Genomic DNA, 18,637 nt, shown 5'->3' with positions numbered 1-18,637 from the left:
TATTATGAAAATCAGCATCTCAGATTTTTTTCCAGTTTGTAAAAGTCCAATTTTAGTTTTTCTACATTTCCCTACTGACTTCAGATTTTGGGTCTTTTTTTTTTTCATCTGAACCAAATATTTCATTTTTAAAATAAAGAATGCTTTTTTTTCCTTTTTATGAGCAATGAATCAACTATGACAAACAGATTGAGTTTATGTTGGGCCAAAATTTGTATCATTTGTTAAAACCTTCAAAAAATATGCATTTAGAACAAAGGCTGACACCACCTGAGGCTAGGGGAAGCAGTGAGTTCAAAGTTGTAATAAATGGAGACATTCAATTCCCCCCTGGAGAGAAAGGATGGGAGGGAAGGAAAGAGAGTGAAAGGGGAAAGAGACAGACAGACACATACACAGAGAGAGAGAGAGAGAGAGAGAGAGAGAGAGAGAGAGAGAGAGAGAGAGAGAGAGAGACAGACAGACAGACAGACAGACAGACAGACAGACAGACAGAGACAGAGAGAAGAGGAAAGAGAGAGAAAGAGAAGGAGGGATAGAAAGAGAGGAAGGAAGAGAGAGAAGGGTGGAGAGCAGACACCAAGAAAGGGAAGAGAAGAAGATATAAAAAAAGAGGTGGAAGACAAGAGGAAAGAGAGAAAAACTCATATGACAAGGGTTGAAGCAAGATAGAGAACATGAGAGAAAAGGGAGACAAGCAGACAAAGGGGAAGAGAGAAAGACAAAGAAGAGAGAGACAGAAAAAGAGAGAGAAGGAAGAGACAGACACACAGACACAGAGAAACAGAGAAAGAGGGTGGAGAGACAGACTGAGAGAGAAAGAGAAGAGAGAGAGAAACTAAGAGAAAGACAAAGACAGAGAGGGAGGAAAAGATGGAGACATCTATAGAGATACAAAGATAGAGAAAAGATGTGAAGAGAGGGAGGGAAAGAGAAACAAAGTGAGACAGAGAAAGAGGGAGACAGAGAAGCACAGAGCTGGAGAAAGGGAAAAAGGGAGAGATAGAGACAGAAAGGGATGGAGGGAGAGACAGAATCAGAGACAGAAAGACAGAGGGGTGTGTGCGTAAGAATCTATGACACTCGGAATTCATTTTTCCTCTGTATAATGGTTTCCTCCTACTGTCTACTTGCATGTTTTCCTGGTCTTCTCCATATAACATTCTGTCAAAAGTTGAGGAAGTAGGCAGACATGGGGAGTCTGGGTTCTGTTCATCCAGTGGGTTGGTCTTTCTGCCCCTCTTAGAGGTGATCAAAGGCAGGCTATGTACTTTTCTATTAACATGCTGTATCTTCCCTTTTAAAATGTGAGCTTCTTCAGATCAAGAACTGTTCTGTTTTTTGTCTTTGTATCTCAAATATCTGGCGCAGAGTGCTAAAAGAAAAGCTGTTGATCAACTGCTTCCAAACATCTACATTTCAGGGACTGTAATTGACTTCTACCTATCTACCTAATGATATTAGTGATGATTATTGTCATTTTCTTGGACTCCACAGCTCAGGCTCTGAGATGGGGAGTGCTGAATCAGAATTCTGGGTCAGAATTCCCAAGGAAAGGAAGCAACCATGAAGCTGAGATGAGGTTGAAAAAAATGGTGTCTGGTCTCAATGACACTTTAGAAAAGGAGATTCAACAGATGTCTGATTTAGAAGCAAATCTCCATTCCATCATCTCTGCTATCCATACTCAAAAAGAATTGATAGCAGATGTGAACACCACTTTGCTTGGAGTTCAGCTCAAAATAGAGAATTGGAAAAGCACCTATCAAGGGATCATCCATGAACAACAGGAGGTAAGTAAAAAAAAAGTAGATTTTGTGCATTAAAAGTCACATTGAAGAATGAGAGCCTACTTCCTCTCTAGGATGAGGACTAGGTCTTCAAAGCTAGGCCAGGTTTGATATAAAAGCCCCCAAAATCAGTGACTCAGAAATCACCTTCTTCCATTTCAGCCACTTACTTTGATACTAGGAGGTTTGCTCAAGCTGTTCAAATAAGGCAAGGAAGAAAAAAATAATAATACAAACACTACCAAACTGACTAGAATCTTATGGCATCTCAAAGCTGGATTATCCAGTCTCTTTCTGCATCTTCGAGGAATAATATAACAAGTGATTCCTTCACTGGAAATCCACAAATAATGCCTCATCATAACTTAAGAATTTGGATGCTCTACCATCTGGTGCAAATATGTTTAGTACTGATATTACTTCATTGTCTCTGGTACCTTTCAGCAAAATGTAGCATCTTTGAGTATTTCTTTTACTTAAGTCCATTTTTGCTTTTGCTTTGTCTGAGATCATGCTTGCTATCTCTGTCTTTTTTTCTTCAGTTGAAACATAATAGAATCTAATGTATCTCCTTATAGCTCTCTTAAAAATCTCTCTGTGTGCTTGTCTTTCTGTTTTAAGTGTGTTTTTTGTAAACAATATGGTGTTGGATTCTAGTTTTTAATTCATTCGGCTATCCATTTCTGTTTTATGTGAGTTCATATCATTTACATTCAAAGTTTTGAATACACAGTAATCAAGTTTTGATTACTGTGTATTTCCTTCTATCCTATTTTCTTCTATTTATGCTTCACTCTTTTTTTAAAAATCCTATTCCTTCTCAAAAGTATGTTTTGCTTCTGATCCTTGATTCCATTAATCTGTCCTCTTTTTTATCATTTCCCCTTTCTCTTATCCTCTTCTCCTACATGCTGGTAGGTTAAGATAGATTTCTACACCCCACTCTGTGTGTGTGTACTTTTCACTTTTAGAACCAATTTCTTTAAGTGATATTTAAGCATTGCCTAAGTCCCATTTTCCCCTTTATTATAAAGAGTCTTCTTTGTATCCCTTTTTTACGTGAGATAATTTTCCCCTTTCTTCTTCTCTTTACCTCCTTTTCCTGGTGTATCCTCTTTCTCATTCCTTTTTTTTTTTTTTTTTTTTTTTTTTTTTTTTTTTTTGAGATCATCTCAATATAATCAGCTCACAGTTGGTGTTTCCAAAGTAAGATATGGTTCTTGCTGTCCTAGTCTGCCAGTCTATTTTGTTGTTGTTGTTGCTGGCATTCATAAGCACTAATGCTACTTTCTGGACTATAATCCAGACTATAACATAGTTTGTAAGTGGTCAACTGGCCTCTGCCTGGAGTCCACCACTTCTTGAAGAAGTACATTGTATATTGAGATAAATCTATTTTTTATGAAGTTTTTCCTAATTTCAAAACTGAATTGGCCTCTTTACAATTTTACCCATTGCTCTTGATTCAGGAATCAATCAGTCAATATCATTTATTAAGTTCCCACTATGTGTCAGACACAGTACTAAGTGCTAAGATATTAAAAAAAGGAAAAGATGAGTCCTTTTCCTTAAGGAGTTTACAATCTAATGACTACTAAAATCAAAACTAAATCTATTCTTTTGAGAAAATTCTTGAATAATTTCCTAAGATTCTCTAAGTCCATTATCATATCATCTGCATAGATTGATAGTTTTATATTCTCTTTGTTTACTAATTCTTTTAATTTATTTTTCTTTTCTTATTGCTAAAGGCAAAATTTCTAGTACAATATTGAATAATAGTGGTGATAATGAACTATCTTGTTTCACCCCTGATCTTATTGGGAATGCATCTGTTACAAATGATATTTGCTGCTCATTTTAGATAGATACTGTTTATTATTTTAAGGAAAATTCCCTTTATCCCTATGTTCTCTAATGTTTTTAATAGGAATTGGTGCTATATTTTGTCAAAAGATTTGTCTGCATCTATTGAGATTATCATAATGTTTCTATTGGTTTTCTGATGGATATGGTTGATTATAGCAATCATTTTTCTGATATTGAACCAGTTCTGAATTCCTGGTATAAATTCCACTTTATGGTGTATATCCTGCTGATAAATTGCTATAATCTCTTTGTTAATATTTTATTTAAAATTGTTGCATCAATATTCAGAAGGGAGATTGGTCTGCAATTTTATTTTTCTATATCAGTACCATATTTGTGTCATAGAAGGAATTTGGCAGGACTCTTTCTTTACTTATTTTTCCAAATAGTTTCAAAATGAAATCTAAAGCATCTTACTTTACTGTTCAAAAAAGGAAAAGAGGTAAATTTTAAATGGCCTGTTGTGAAAAACTGATGGGTCTTTGTAACAACTTTTTCCTTTCTAGATATTTATGAACTGTCTCTTTAAAATTGCACAAAGAATGAAATCAAACTCACTGATCTATAGTTTTTGGACACTATTCTTATTTTTGGAAAAATTGTGAGATATAAGACTTCACATTTTGTGTCTCCCTTCTCAGTTTCCATCATCTTTTAAACTCACTAAGCAGGCACAGCTGCCATTCTCTCATGAAGGGAAGCTAAAAGCTCTCATCATATCTCCTTTTTTTCCCCTTCTCATATTCCTCTTTCTGTCCCACTTGGGTTAAAAAAGCCCTCTTTGTTTATAGTTTCCTTAAAGAATGGGCTGCCACAAGAGTTGATGAACCCTCCTTCATTGTCTTCAAATAGGCTCTCAATCCATTTCTAAGAGGGATTGTAGATTAAATCTTTGCTCTGGTAGTGCAGGCGTTTCCTAAGATTCCATCCTCTTAAAGTTTCTCAAGGTCTGTGATTCTGTCAGCAAAAGGAATGTCTGTATTGACATTATCAATAATCACTCCATTTATTGAAAGGTTTTATAGAAAAGACAGAGAAGATTCAAAATATTTTGTATCTCCTTTTTCAAAGCAACATTATACACCATCTCTCGTCATTTTCCTTGTCCTTTCCTTTCCTCATTAGGGAATGATTGAATTAATGAAGAAAAACTTGCACTAACTACATAGAAGTGCAAAGTGGAGACAAATAGAAAAGTAAGACAGACCTTGGTTTCAGGGAGCTCACATTACACATTACAATAGGAGAGAACAAAAATAAGAAGTTTCCACTGCTAATCAAGACCAATTATGAGGGAGAGGACAGTAAATAGAGCGTCACCCTTCTCAGAAAGGCCTGATTCAAATGCAATCTGAAATACTTATTACCTGTATAATTGCTTTATACCTTCAGCCTCAGTTTCCTCAAATGCAAAATGGGGCTAAAAAACATTACTTAACTCTCAGGAATATTGTGGGAATCAAATGGAATAATATATGCAAAAAAGCACTTTGCATACACTAAGATGTATAAATCATGCTGCTGCTGCTGACAATGAATGAATGAAAGAAGACAGATGGAAAGATCTGGTAGTCTTTAGGGCACAAAGAGTTTGCTTTGAATCAACTCTAATTTAATATCTATTAATAAAAATCATATTTTAAAGCCTTTCTTTATATGTAAGTACTGTAACCAGCACTTACCATGGTGCTGATACATAGTAAGTACTTAATAAATGCTTATTGGCTAGCTGAATGATAGGTAGAAAATAAAATGACTAGAGAGAACATAAGCTATATAAAGATAACTATCTAAATATAGTATTTTTAAAGAAAAATCCCCAACAAACAAAATGTTCATTTTTTTCATTTGATGAAACAATTTTGCTGATCCTCTGTGATACTTTCTAGGAGACTGAGAGTCTGAAGGACCATGTGTTCAATGTGTCAGCAGAAATTGTGACTTTGAAAAAGCAGCAAGTCCATCTGAAAGAGGAAATAAAAGAAGAAATGAAACTTTTGGCTAACATCACAAATGACCTTAGATTAAAGAACTGGGAACATTCAATGACACTGAGAAATATAACATTAATTCAAGGTATTGTCAATTTGTTTCACTTTCCCAATAGACACTAACTTGGAAGTCTCTAGAGATGGCTAAATTTGAAGTTACATATCCCAAGATAGTGTTGCTTAGTTCAAAAAGGGACCCTTTGCCAATGGGGTGGGATGGAATCATCTAAATACCTGGGGGTGTCCTGATATAAGAAGTAATTTCTCAAAGGGGAACTGGATCTTTCAATAGTTCTGGTCTATAGGGCAGAAAACCTAAATAGGACAGAACTTTGACACAATGAAAAAATCAATACAGCTTCTGCTGTCCTGTTAGATAAAAGAAAGAGATCCAACAGATCTTAACAGGCTAAAAGGAAAAAATTAAATTTTATGCAATTGAATTGAATAGGGATAAATGGAATGTTTGACACTTGGGTTCAAAAAGTGAACTTTACAATCAAGTTATCAGGATGTTGTAGTTAGAAATCAGCTCCTCTGAAAAAGTTCTGGGAGGGGGTTGCAGAGGAGGGTTAATGAAATGCAAGATCAATAGTGTTACCAAACAGCCAGAAAGCTGACAGAATCTTAGCCTGTCCTAAAAGGGGTAATGTTCAGAAAGGAAGAGGAGGTATTTGACTCTATCACCACCCTACTTAGAACATCAATAGAATGCTGAATTCAGTGGAATGTGGACAAAGATGCTCCAAATTCAAAGGGTGAGAATTAAAGTGAAGAGCTTAGAGATCATGGCATACATGGACGAGGTAATAAAACTGGAGAGGTTTGACCTAGAGAATAGTAAGGGATGCCATGATAGCTATCTCCAAGTGATTCAATGAGTTATCATGAGGGAAAGGAATCAACCTTCTTCTGCTTGGTCACAAAGGACAAAAGCAAAAGTGATGATGGGAAAGGACGTTGGAATAATAGAAGTAGGTGGTATCTCAGCTACTTTCAACTCAGAGATTCTCCAAGTGATTCTCATAGTAGATGGGAAATGTAAGAAAAAAGGAAACTTTTCCCAGTGGCTTTGGGAAATGTGAATAAGGATAAGATTTAAGCAAGAAATGGTACAAATAATTGACAGATCATGAGTGTCTGAAAACAAAAGGAGAGAACTATTGGCTCTGGGGCTATCTCTATTCTACTGGACTGACCTTGGGCCTAGAGTAGGACAAACAGCTTTCTCACTTCAACAGAGCCAGTATTTCAAGAGGCATCCTCTCTCCCTGGAGGTATGCATCCTCCTCCTAGATGACTATTATTACCCCCTAACTCAGCCAATATGCCAAAGCTTATTTCTTAAATAATTGGGTCCACCTGGACTGTGATACAACTGTATTTATGGTGAAATAGATTTATAATGGTCTACACTGCCATTCAAATCCTCTGAGAATATTTACAAATTGAAGCTTTCTGATTTCCTTACTGATGAAGTAAAGATGAGAGAGAAATTTGGCATGTTTGTATATTTTATAGAAGAAAATGTAAGGCAAAGCTGGATCTAGACATCATCTGGTTCTGAACCCTCATTCTTTAGTCTAGGAAACTGAGGTGTAGAGATATAATCCAACCAAGGTTCCATATGTAGCTGTGTGTAGTGGAGAGAGACCTGGATATAAGTAGAAGACCCAGATTCATATTCTGATCTTGCCCCTTTCCTATCCTCATCTGTAAAAGAGGAAGAATTCTGTTGACCAACAGTATCCCTCATCCCACACAGCTACAGTGAATAGGAAATCATGAAGCATCTTTAGGATAAAACAGTGATTACAGATGAATAAGGAGAAGATTACCAACTTCTTTGATGAGAAGATAACCATATACTCTTCTACCCTCAGTAATTTAAGAGTCTTTGTGATACTCCAGAATGAGAGTTAGCAAGGGATGATAGGGTGACCTCCAAATGTCCCAAGGACCTTAGACAAATGCTTATCCTCACAGTTTGGGAATGATTTATCTGAGGTCATCCAATAATCTAGAGCTGGGAAGAAGCCTGAAGTTAGATCTAAATCTCCTGATTTCTATTTCTTTGCCCTTTTGACTTTTCTATCAGGAAATAAGTCACTATACTTTCTGGCATTTTAAGACTTCAACAGTAAAAGGCCCTGTAGGGATGAGGATGGGAAGCTATAGATCATTATATGCTATTTTATGTCACAAAATGTTTCCATCTTCATTTTATTGCCCTTTTAACCAAGTCAACAAAGGTTAAGGGATCTAATCCCTTCTTTTTAAAGATGAGAAAACTGAAACACAGAGACAGATCCTAGAAGGATAGAGGGCAATAGATGGACAGACTGACTGACAGAAACAGAGACATGCAGACACACGAAAGCATTTAATGAGAATTTTCAGGAGCATCAATTCTCAAGGAAATGCTTAGCTCCAAACCAAATGTATACCTAGGATAAATCAGAGCCCATTGGGCCCATGATTCATTGTGGGAAATATCTAGCTCAGCACAAACTTACAAAATTCTAGAAATGTAGTCCCATATAAGGAACATTAACTTTTTAATGATAATCCCCAAACCTAAATCCTGGCAGTTCTCTGGACAAGAGGATGCCATTGATTAATCATAAATATATGCTATTGATTAATCATAAATACATATCTTAGGTCCAGTGTAGTCTGCCACCTACAAGCATGGAAAGCCCCAGGGGAGTTCCATGAGCCCCACTCTCATCCCAGCCAAAGACTAGGAGGAGACAGAGAGAAAACAGAGCTCTCTAATCAGTAGGGGTGGGGGAAAGCAGATCCAGAAAACTCTTGTTCTTTTGTCCACCAGGCAGAGGAGAGGGTAGGAAAAAAGGTAAGGCTCTCATGGTCACATAAGGGGAAAGAGACCAAGGTCAAGAGAAAGATCCCAGAAGACCTATATCTGGGAATTCCATTAACTACTAATAGTCAGGACAGATTACAAGCTACTTCTTGTTAAGATCCAGACCTGTCTTAAGCAACATTTTTACTCTGTCATTTTAAGCCTTGTAGATATGGGGCAGAGGGTAAAGGATACTCCCTCTTTTTCAAGAAAGGGACCAATATGGAAATAGGATCTTTCTCCCTTCAGAATAGAAAGTTGCTTTTTCAAAATTTGTTTGGGGGAAATCATTCATTCTTCAGAATTTTTGTGCTATCTGCAGCTGAGAGAAGGAAAGGAGAGTTATCCAATGCTCTCTCTTCCCCTTGTTTCAAATAGCTAAATATTATGAGTCAATTATTATTATGGTACTGACCAGAGTAACTGAGTAGATGGGTTCATCACAACAGCAAGGAATGGAACAAAGATTTATTTAGTATTCATTATATGTAAGGCACTGTGCTAAGAACTTAACAAATATGACCAACTCTATACGGCAAGTGGTATTATTTTCCCCATTTTATAATTAAAGAAATGGAGGCAAACAGAAGTAAAATGCCTTGCTCAAGGTCCCACAAACTGAAAATGTCTGAAGCTGAATTTGAACTCAAGTCTCATGACAAGAGGAGCAATCTATATTGTCTGGAAGATAGAACACATGAATGGGAATGGTTTCTAGTGGTAAGAAATAAAAGTGGATGAAGGTTGGATTCAGTTAGTAGAAGACCTCAAATGTTTGGATGAGTTAATTATAACAATAATAAAAAGCTTCAAGATTACAAAATACTTTATATAACTTTTATCATCTGATCCTCCAAATAACTCTAGTAAATAGGACCTAGTGTTAGCTCCATTTTACAGAAGAAAAATGAGGTAGGAAGCAATAAAGTGGCCTGGTAAATGGCTGAGGCAGGATTCAAATTCAGGGCTTCCTGAATTTAACCAATCTTCTAGTCATGATACCAACTAGATGCTTCAATCTTTTATTCAGTGAGTGAAGTACAGACAAAGAATGAGACCTGGAAAGGTTCTGGCATATTCCAGGAGGGAGAAATGACTTATCATTTGGGGGAAAGGCTACCCTTTCTTTTCAGAATTAGGGCTAATATGTGTCTGATCACCAGTCATGATCAGCAGTTATCATCTCTTTCTTTCAAGGCCCTCCTGGACCAAAAGGTGAACAAGGAGACAGGGGCTTCAAAGGAGATGTAGGTGCTCCTGGCATCATTGGCCCAAGAGGTATGTGAATATAGCATATAAAGAAACTGAGGTCCAGAGAGTTGAAATGATTTTCAAAAGAGCAAAAGAGAGATTCAACTGCAAGTCTTTTAACTACAGATTTAGTGGTATTTCGATGGCTCTAAGCTGATGTGGCTTTGGAAAAGAGCTGGCAAAGCATGTGAGCATGTGTATACACACACACACACACATATATATATGTATATATACATATATATGCATATGTTTAATATATATATATATATATATATATATATATATATATATATTTAGCATCTGGGAAAATTCAAACCACTCTGAGTATTAAAGGGCTCATACCAACATCCATTAGAGTGACTCAGGATTTAATTTAATAGACAATTTTTTTCAGTACCTGCTGAAGGTAATAGGTAAATTATTAGGAGATTCAAAGATATGCACATCCCAAACTCAAAGAGCTTACATTCAAAGAGGATCATGGAAATAATGAGCACAGAAGTTCTCTGGGGTCTTCCAAGTTCCTCATCAGAGTTTTTCATGCTTCATTTTACTTGGGGGTAATTCAGACCAACTCAGGTCTGCTTTTTAACTCAGCACAGTGCCAGCTGGTTTGGGGAGAGTGTGGAAGGTTGAATGAAGTCTCCCTGGCTTACAACAGCTCCAGTTTCACATCTCTGACTACTAGACAGCTCCAACTGGATGTCTCTTAGGTATCTCAAATTCAGCATATTCCCTTCAAACTTACTGTCTTTCCCCCTAAAACCATCCTTGCTCCTATATTTCTCATTTCTGTTAAGGGAAGCACCATTCTCTTAGTTTCCTGAGTTCTTGCCTTTGGAGCCATCCTCAGTTCTGTCTTTTCACCTTCCATATCCAGTTATTGCCAAGTGTTAGCAATTCTGCCTCTTCCACACCTTTCTCTTCTCTCTACTCACAGAGACTCCACTCTGGGTCAGGTTGCCAACCTCCTTTCACCTAGATTATGGCAATAGTCTCCTACCTGTCCCCTCTGCCTCTAATATTTCCATTCTCCATTGTACCCTCAAAATCCCGGGCAAATTAAAATTCCTAAAGCACAGGTGTGGCCACATCAATCTTCTATTTGAGTGGCTCCCTATTGCTTTTACAATAAAGCAAATGTGTCTGCCTAGCATTTAAATCCCATCAAATTCTGGCTCCAACATATCTTCCTAGACTAATTATAAATTATTCTCCATTATGCACTTTATACCAAACAAACTAGACTCTTTAGCTTCCAGTGGTTTTTATCAAGCTCTTCTCCAAGAGCATCTCCAGTGCCAGACTTCCCTGAATGGAGGCAATACCTCACATTTGGGGCCACTCACTTATTCCTATTAATTTCAACCTTATACCCAACCCCAATCTCTGTCCATGTCCCACTGCTGGTCTTCTTTTGAACTGTACCCTTTGGAATGCCTGCTACATAATTAATATTTCCTTTCATTTTAAACTTTTTTTTCACACTTCTTTTATCTCCTAACGTCTCTGAGACATGGTTAACTCCTGATGATATGGCATCTTTTACCACCCTTTCCATTACCAGATACACCTGGTCATAACCCCTAACTCACTGGTCACTGGCATAGTCAGAATACCACCTTGCCTTTCATTGCTACTTCCAAATATTTCCTCTACCAGTTTCACAAAATAACCTCTCCTCCTTTTAAAGACTCATCCTATTACCCAATCCAGGTCTTGATGACTATTATTTACTAACCCTCAGGATATTTTTCTTTCTTCCTCAAAGAATTCAAGGTCAGATTCATAGCCATTATATAAATTGTTTGTCTATTTATGTTCGTTTCATTTGGTTCATCTAAGTCCTCCAAGATCCTTCTAGATCTATCCATTATGTCATTTCTTATGGTGCAAGAAAAGCCCATTTTATTCATTCATCATTATTTGTTCAGCTCTTCCCCAATTTAGGGGAATGCCCTTTAGTTTCTAGTTTTTTCTGTAGCAAAGTATGTATATGTATTTTTTTTTTGTTATATAGTTCTTTCGTTTCTATTCTTAGAGTATCATTTCTTTGGAATATCATCCTATTAGTGGGAATGATATATCAAAGGGAATAGACAGCAAATTTTTGGACATAATTCCAAAACTGCTTTCCAAGAAATTAGAAATCACTTCTCAAGTTGGATCAAATTGGATCACTTCTCAAGTCCACCAACAATGTGCTGTATTAATATATATCTGTTTTCCAATATTCCTTCCAACAATAACCTTTTCTATAATCTTTGTCAATTTTTCAATTAATACATATCAATTATTAGCTAACATTTATTATCCCTACTCTGTCAGGCACTGGGGATACAAAGAGGGACAAAAAATAATTTTTGTCTTGGAGGAAACTCACAGATTAATGAGAGAAGACATCATATAAAAGGAAGCTGTAAAGGGGTGGTAGTGGTAGCAGGGGTGGCAGTGGAGAATATGTGGTACAGGGGCATGGTAAAGTTCAGAGGAATATACTTAGATGGAAAAAGACTATGAGGTGAAACTATAGAATTGCTTTAATTTGTATCTCTATGAGGATTATTTTGAAAACTATCTGTTCATATCCTCTGACACCTTTTTTTTTTCTCTTGAGGATGGTTCTTACAATTTTTTTTTACTAATTCCTTATATATCTTGGATATTAGACCTTTATCAAAAATAAATACTGAAATAATTTTTCCCAGTTAATTTTCTCTTCTAATTTTAACTCCATTGATTTTGTTTGTGCCAAAAATTTTCAACTTTATGTGACCAAAATCATCTACTTAATCTCCTAGAATCGTCTCTATTCTTTATTTACTCCTTTTTAAGGCTCTTCCTTGATCAATGTATTTGACCAGCCCAGGTTTCATCAGAAAAACAATTTTTAAAAAATGAACAAAATGCCTGACTTTCCTAGTATTCAGCTTAAAAAGTCAATAAATGGGGCTATGATGTCTAGAAATATCATCAGGGATCTGGTGGGTGAGAGGTCTTAGTTATGTTGCCAACTGAAAAATATCATCCAAAAAAGTTTTGCTATTACCTGGCATTCCATAGCCCTCCAAGGCATTTCTGGACATCTCTTAGTAATTAGGAAGGTTTTTTTCCCTTTTCTTAGGCTAAAATTTCTCTTTCTGAAACATGAGTCCAAGTTATTCAGTGAAACATTGTGCATCCAGGAGCAATGTCCACAGAATCTGGAAAGATGATTGGAACCCCAGGATTATGCACTTTATTCCTTTCCATTTGTACCTATAGTTATTGTGTGGCAGTTGACCCTTCTATCTGCATGGTATTTTAGCCAAGGTGATGCTCTGTCCTTTAGAAAGATATGATCTTCTCACCTCATTCCCCAGATTAGTGCATAGTATGCTTTGATCTCTGCAGGACAAAATGCTGATCTTGGGTCATTTTCTTTTTATTCCTTGCATTCCTCAGGTCTTCCAGGTCTAAAGGGTGACAGGGGACTGATGGGCCCACAAGGAAACAGAGGAAATCCTGGAATTCCAGGGATCAATGGAAGACAAGGTACCATGATTGTGCAACCACCACATAAAAACACATGGAACATAATGTGGAAGTTGGGATGGGGGGAAAAAATGAGGGAAGGAGAAGGAAGGAGAGAAACAACAACCGGAGTGTTGGTTTGGGCACAAATCAGGGTTAGGATACTGGTCAGTAACCCTGGTGATAGCTGAATTCGAGAAAGGGGCTTTTTAAAAAAATTAAATATTATTTTATTTTTCCAAATTCATGCAAAGACTGTTTTCAACATTCACTTTTGCAAAATCTTGTGTTCCAAATTTTTCTTCCACTCTTCCTCTTTCCCTCCCTTCTAAGATAGCAATCTGATATAGGTTAAACATGTGTAATTCTTCTCAACTTATTTCCATATTTGTCATGCTACATGACATGAGAAAGGAAAAAAAACCAACAGCAAAAAAGGTGAAAATACTGAAGGGCTTGTTAAACTTTTTCCACTTGCAACCTCTTTTTGCCTAAGAAATTTTTACTCAGGGTATATATAGGTATATAAAATGGGTGTACAGATCAGTCATTTACTGATAATAAATCATAACTTCATGACTTCCACATTCAATTTTGCAACTCCATAGGGGATTGTGACCCACAGTTTAAGAAGCTTTGTTCTATAACACAAAACTTCTAAGGGCTCTCCTTACCTTATACCTCTAAGAGATTTTGGGAGTAGATGTAGTAAAGATTATTATCTCCATTTTCCTTATGAGGATACTGAAGCTGCAAATGCAAAATCATTCGCCTGAGGTCAAAGAGCCTATATTAATGAAGACTAACATCACCTTAGGAGGAAGTTAGGGGGCTTACTGGAGGGAACACTGTTTCTGATCAGATCCAACTTCAGACACTAGCTGTGTGACCCTGAGGGGGCCATTAAACTCTATTTGTCTTAATCCACTGGAGAAGGAAATGGCAAACCCACTCTAGTATCTTTGCCAAGAAAACCCCCTTAGACAGTGTAGTCTATGGGGTCATGAAGAGTTGGACATGCCTGAACAACAAAAGCATCTTTACTTGGGATCTCTGACTCAATTCCCTTTGAAATACATAGAGCTTGCCGTCCAGTATCCCCCACATGATTGGCTCTCTAGCCCTACTTTTCACATCTTATATTTATGAAACTGCTCTTAAAACCAATAACACCAGCACCACCAAGAGTCTTTCCCCTTATCCCTTTCAACTTTCATCTTTTTTATTTGAGATCCTTTTTGAACCCTGATTATGAATATCAGTTAGCTCTCTCTCCCAATCTTGAGTCCGTGGTAATAAGAGCTGTCCTGAATGTAGTGCTTTAAGGTCTACAAAATACTTTCCATGTAATATCTTCTTTGATCCTCACAAGATCCATAAGGCATATGCTTTGAGTTCAGAAAACTCAAGAGTTGAGAAAACTGCAGTTCATAGAATTTATATGACTTGTCCAGGGTCATATAATAAGGAAGTATCTGAGGCAGGATTTGATCGCAAGCCTTCCTAACTCTATTCCACCACCTAAAGACCTAGTCATTTGCAAATCAGCTAAGCTATCTGGCTTTTCCTCAAATTTTTGACATGAGTCCTTAAAGAACCAGGACCAAGGACAAGATCCCAGAGACATCTCGTATCATTTAGAGCTCTACATTAGGATGTTCCAGATCATTCCACTGATCTCTTCTGCCTACATTCCCTTCTTGTCTCCACTGATATATTGGGAAAAGGAAAAGATGAGTTCTTCCAAAAATCCATCACTGGATGAACCTAACTTTCCATTAATAGTAGAATCTGTTTCTCCAAGCACTTTTATATCATATCACCAAACTTCAAGCCAAAGGGAATTTTTAAGTTCCACCTCCTCTAAAGCAAAGAGAGGTAAAGTTTTTCCCTAAAGTCACACAGGAAGTAAATAATAAAGCTAAGATTCAAAATTTAGAGGCTTGTAGGTAGAAGGCTGGACCCCATGAAAATCAGGAAAACCTGAGTTTAACAGTTGTATAACCCATAGCAATTATTCAGTCAGCCTTATGCATCCTCAGTTTCCCTATCTATAAAATAAAAAGTTGGATGTAGTGGTCTCTAAGATGACTTTCATCTCTAAATCGATGATTCCATAATTTGAACTCATGTCCTCTGACTCAAATATTAGTTGACTAAACTGTTTTTTCCAGGAGACTTTCTGCACCAGGCAGAGCAAGGGAATAATGGGGTAAGGACATATGAGGTTGAAGTTGCCTTTTATCTTTCTTCAATTAGTCAAGAATATGAATAAAGTGGAGAAAGGAGCACTGATTTTTGAGTCAGAGGATCTGACTCAGAGAATGCCCTCTTGAAATTGAAGTCATCTTCCAGATAGAAATCTGGAGGCAGGGATGCTTTCAAAAGAATAATTATGTTGCTGATAACAACAACAACAACAACAATAACATTTATATCATGCTTTAAAATTTGTGAAGTTCTTTCTTTTTGTTATCTCCTCTTATCCTCATAACAAACCAGGAAGATAGATTTTATTATTGTTATTACTCACATTCTAGTGATGAGGAGACTGAGAAGGCAGAGGGAAAGTGACTTGCCTGGGGTCACATTAGTAAGTGTCTGAGAGCAGATTTGAACTCAGGCCTTCTTTATTCCAGGCCCAACATTCTACTCACTGCTCTGTCTAGCAGCCCAATCCATCAAATAACAGCAGAATTCACATGTAGAAGCTTAAGGTTTATGAAATCTTTTATAAGAATGATCATGACAACCTATTAGCCCCATTTTATAGACAAACTGAGGCCCAAATCTTAACCAAGGAGTTAAGTGACTTGCTTGAATCATCAAGCTTCCTCCAAGTTCAGACCCCTGCCCAAATGCCGTGCTGCTTCTCTAACATTAATCATGTTTAGGTAGAGTGTTTGAGTAGCAGAAAGCAGAGTAAAGGCTTGGACTCTTGTCCCAACTTCAGCCAGGAGGTAAATCACAGGAAGATGGAAGGATGGCCTAGTAGTATTAGAAACTCATATTTTCTGGCTCCTCAATTGTTCCCCCCTCCCACCCCCCAGAGAGCCTTGAAGGGTCTGCCCTTGATTAGGATCATTCTGGTGGGGTTGAGTACCTTCCCACTTTTATACTCCCACCCTACCCACCACTGCTGTACCTCTAAAGCAAATATGAATTTCTTTTAAAGGTTTTCCTGGACAGAAAGGGCAAAAAGGAGAAAAGGGAGAGCGAAGATACTATTGTAAGTATCTGTAAGAGTCTGTCTCTGGGTTGGGTTTGTTCACTTCAATCATCTCTAACATAGGCTGAGCCATGATGATGATTTTATGGAAATTCTCCCGGCCTCCATCATTGCACCTCTCAGCTCAACCCACCTAGCTCAACTATATCATCCAGTGTTCTCTAAGGTAAAATGGGGCCACTGAAACAAACCTAAGGCATGAAGCAAATTGACTTAGCTTGAATGGAAAGTGTCCATTTATATTTTATTTTAAAAGTCAGTTCCTAGAAATGTTCCCTCAAAGTTTCTTATAGAAGCATGAGGAAACAATGTTGGTTCTTCCCATTGAGGGGAGTATGAGTTCCTCAATGGGACTCTGAAGCCTTAACCCTCCCACTTTTTAGCTCCCAGCTTCCAGGTGAATATTGACCAAGAAAGCAAGACTGTCCCAGACCAAAAGAGGAAAGAGAAAGTTTTTCCCCTGTTTCTCATGTCAGCCATCCTAGACCATAGAAGAAGGATTTCATTCAGGTCCAGAAATCAATCTTCAGATGCGGCCTTTGGACAACAACATTGGGTTATTTGTCCCTTATATACATTAAGTGCTTAATAAATCTCTAGGCTTCCTATAGATATGATGAGAGATTGAAAAAAAAAAGAAAGCAATGACTGACCTCCATCAATAATAAAAATAAGAATCAAACTGAGACAGAAAAGAATTTGATAGCTAGTAAGTGTCTGAGGCCATATTTGAACTCTGGCTTTCCTGTGTCCAGACCCAGTTTTCTCCACTATGTTCACTATTTTCTTATGGAATGGGAATATGGCCCTAGGATACTACTTTAGAAGTGGAAGGGACTACCCCCATCTCAGGGATGAGCATCTAGTTCAGACCACTTATTTTTAGGCCAAGTTCCCAGAGACCCAGCCAGAGAGCTTGTCACTGGCTGAAGTCCACAGGTTTGGGAAGCAAGCTAAGGGCTGCAATTCCATACTTCTCCCTCTGCACACACTATACAAAAAGTGTGCCCTTAAATAATGTCCACTGGAAAGGGGAGGTGTTGTGTTGGTATCATTTGATGCCGCAAAAGGAGCTTTCTAGTTTTGCTTTGGAGGCAGGAGAATGCATGACATATTCTACAAGGTATATTTTTCCCCATTATCAGGAGACCAAGGCTTGACAACAAGCAGCCACTTCTCTGATGTGGGGACCTGCCTGACAACACGTGGCTCTGAGTTCGAAATGCTTCTTCCTGCTTCCATGTTGATCCTATCAGTCAGATGGGCCAGACCAGGCACCTACTCTGGCTTGTGCAGTCACTGCTTCCAGATAGCTCAGCTTCATCTCACATGATCCTTGACATGGGACTGTGCCTCTGCCTCTCAATCCCCAGCCCCCCTTACCCCTTACTTCTTGCAAAGTTCAACCTTGGCCATTTTAATTACTAATTCCCAGTATCTCTTCACTCCCTCCAGCTCTAATCATTGGCTTTCTGATCCAGCTTTACATATACACCTGGAATCCCCCCCTGCACTATCCCAGTGCCCCCTTGAGCTGCTTTTGTCTGCTGGAGACTGCTGCCATTCTCTTATACCGACACAAAAAGGCATGGTCACTGTTGAATCAACACACTTTGAAAACAATAAAAATTGCATGTCATTAAAATAGTTTCATACTCTAACATCATCTCAATTTAATAATTTAAAGAAAAAAACAGAAAAGAAGAGCTTGAAAACAATGTCCTGAAAGGAAAAGGGATATTTGACCCTAAATTGTGGGTTCTATTTCAAAGTTTTGATGAACATTAATATGTCCTTATATGATTTTATAAGTGGGTACTAACATTTATTTTCTGAAAAGTACAGATATAACACAAAAGATCATGAAATTTTCTTATTAGAGATGCTTTTCACTTTTGATAGTTTGAGTCAAAGGAGTTTGTATACTACAGGAAGGGAGGATGAATCTCTACAGAAAGGCATTAAACTACCTTTGGTTGATTTGACAATAACAAAAGAAAAAGGGGTTAGTGTCTTTCTACTACATGTGTTCACATGGCACAGGACCTCCTAGCAATGGGCAAACAGCAAATGAAAGTTTGATGATTTATATGGGCATTAGTAACATGACCAGAAACTTATGCAG

The 18,637-nt window shown here is 37.5% G+C and overlaps 1 protein-coding gene across 1 annotated transcript in view; it reads left to right on the top strand.

Moving 5' to 3' along the window:
• The window catches only part of MSR1 (macrophage scavenger receptor 1), a 45,379-nt gene extending 27,206 nt beyond the window's left edge, over positions 1 to 18,173 (top strand). Inside the window, exons 5-10 of the mRNA XM_074304822.1 lie at positions 1,498 to 1,793; positions 5,549 to 5,735; positions 9,714 to 9,794; positions 13,215 to 13,304; positions 16,459 to 16,512; positions 17,658 to 18,173. Coding sequence (XP_074160923.1) covers positions 1,498 to 1,793; positions 5,549 to 5,735; positions 9,714 to 9,794; positions 13,215 to 13,304; positions 16,459 to 16,512; positions 17,658 to 17,659 — 710 coding nt within the window. The 3' untranslated portion in view covers positions 17,660 to 18,173. The remainder of the gene's footprint in view (positions 1 to 1,497; positions 1,794 to 5,548; positions 5,736 to 9,713; positions 9,795 to 13,214; positions 13,305 to 16,458; positions 16,513 to 17,657) is intronic.
• The last annotated feature ends 464 nt before the right edge of the window (positions 18,174 to 18,637 follow it).

Source organism: Sminthopsis crassicaudata, chromosome 3, assembly GCF_048593235.1.
Source record: "Sminthopsis crassicaudata isolate SCR6 chromosome 3, ASM4859323v1, whole genome shotgun sequence".
Taxonomy (NCBI): domain Eukaryota; kingdom Metazoa; phylum Chordata; class Mammalia; order Dasyuromorphia; family Dasyuridae; genus Sminthopsis; species Sminthopsis crassicaudata.
The sequence above is the reverse complement of the archived record's forward strand: the minus strand, read 5'-3'. Positions and strand labels throughout refer to the sequence as shown.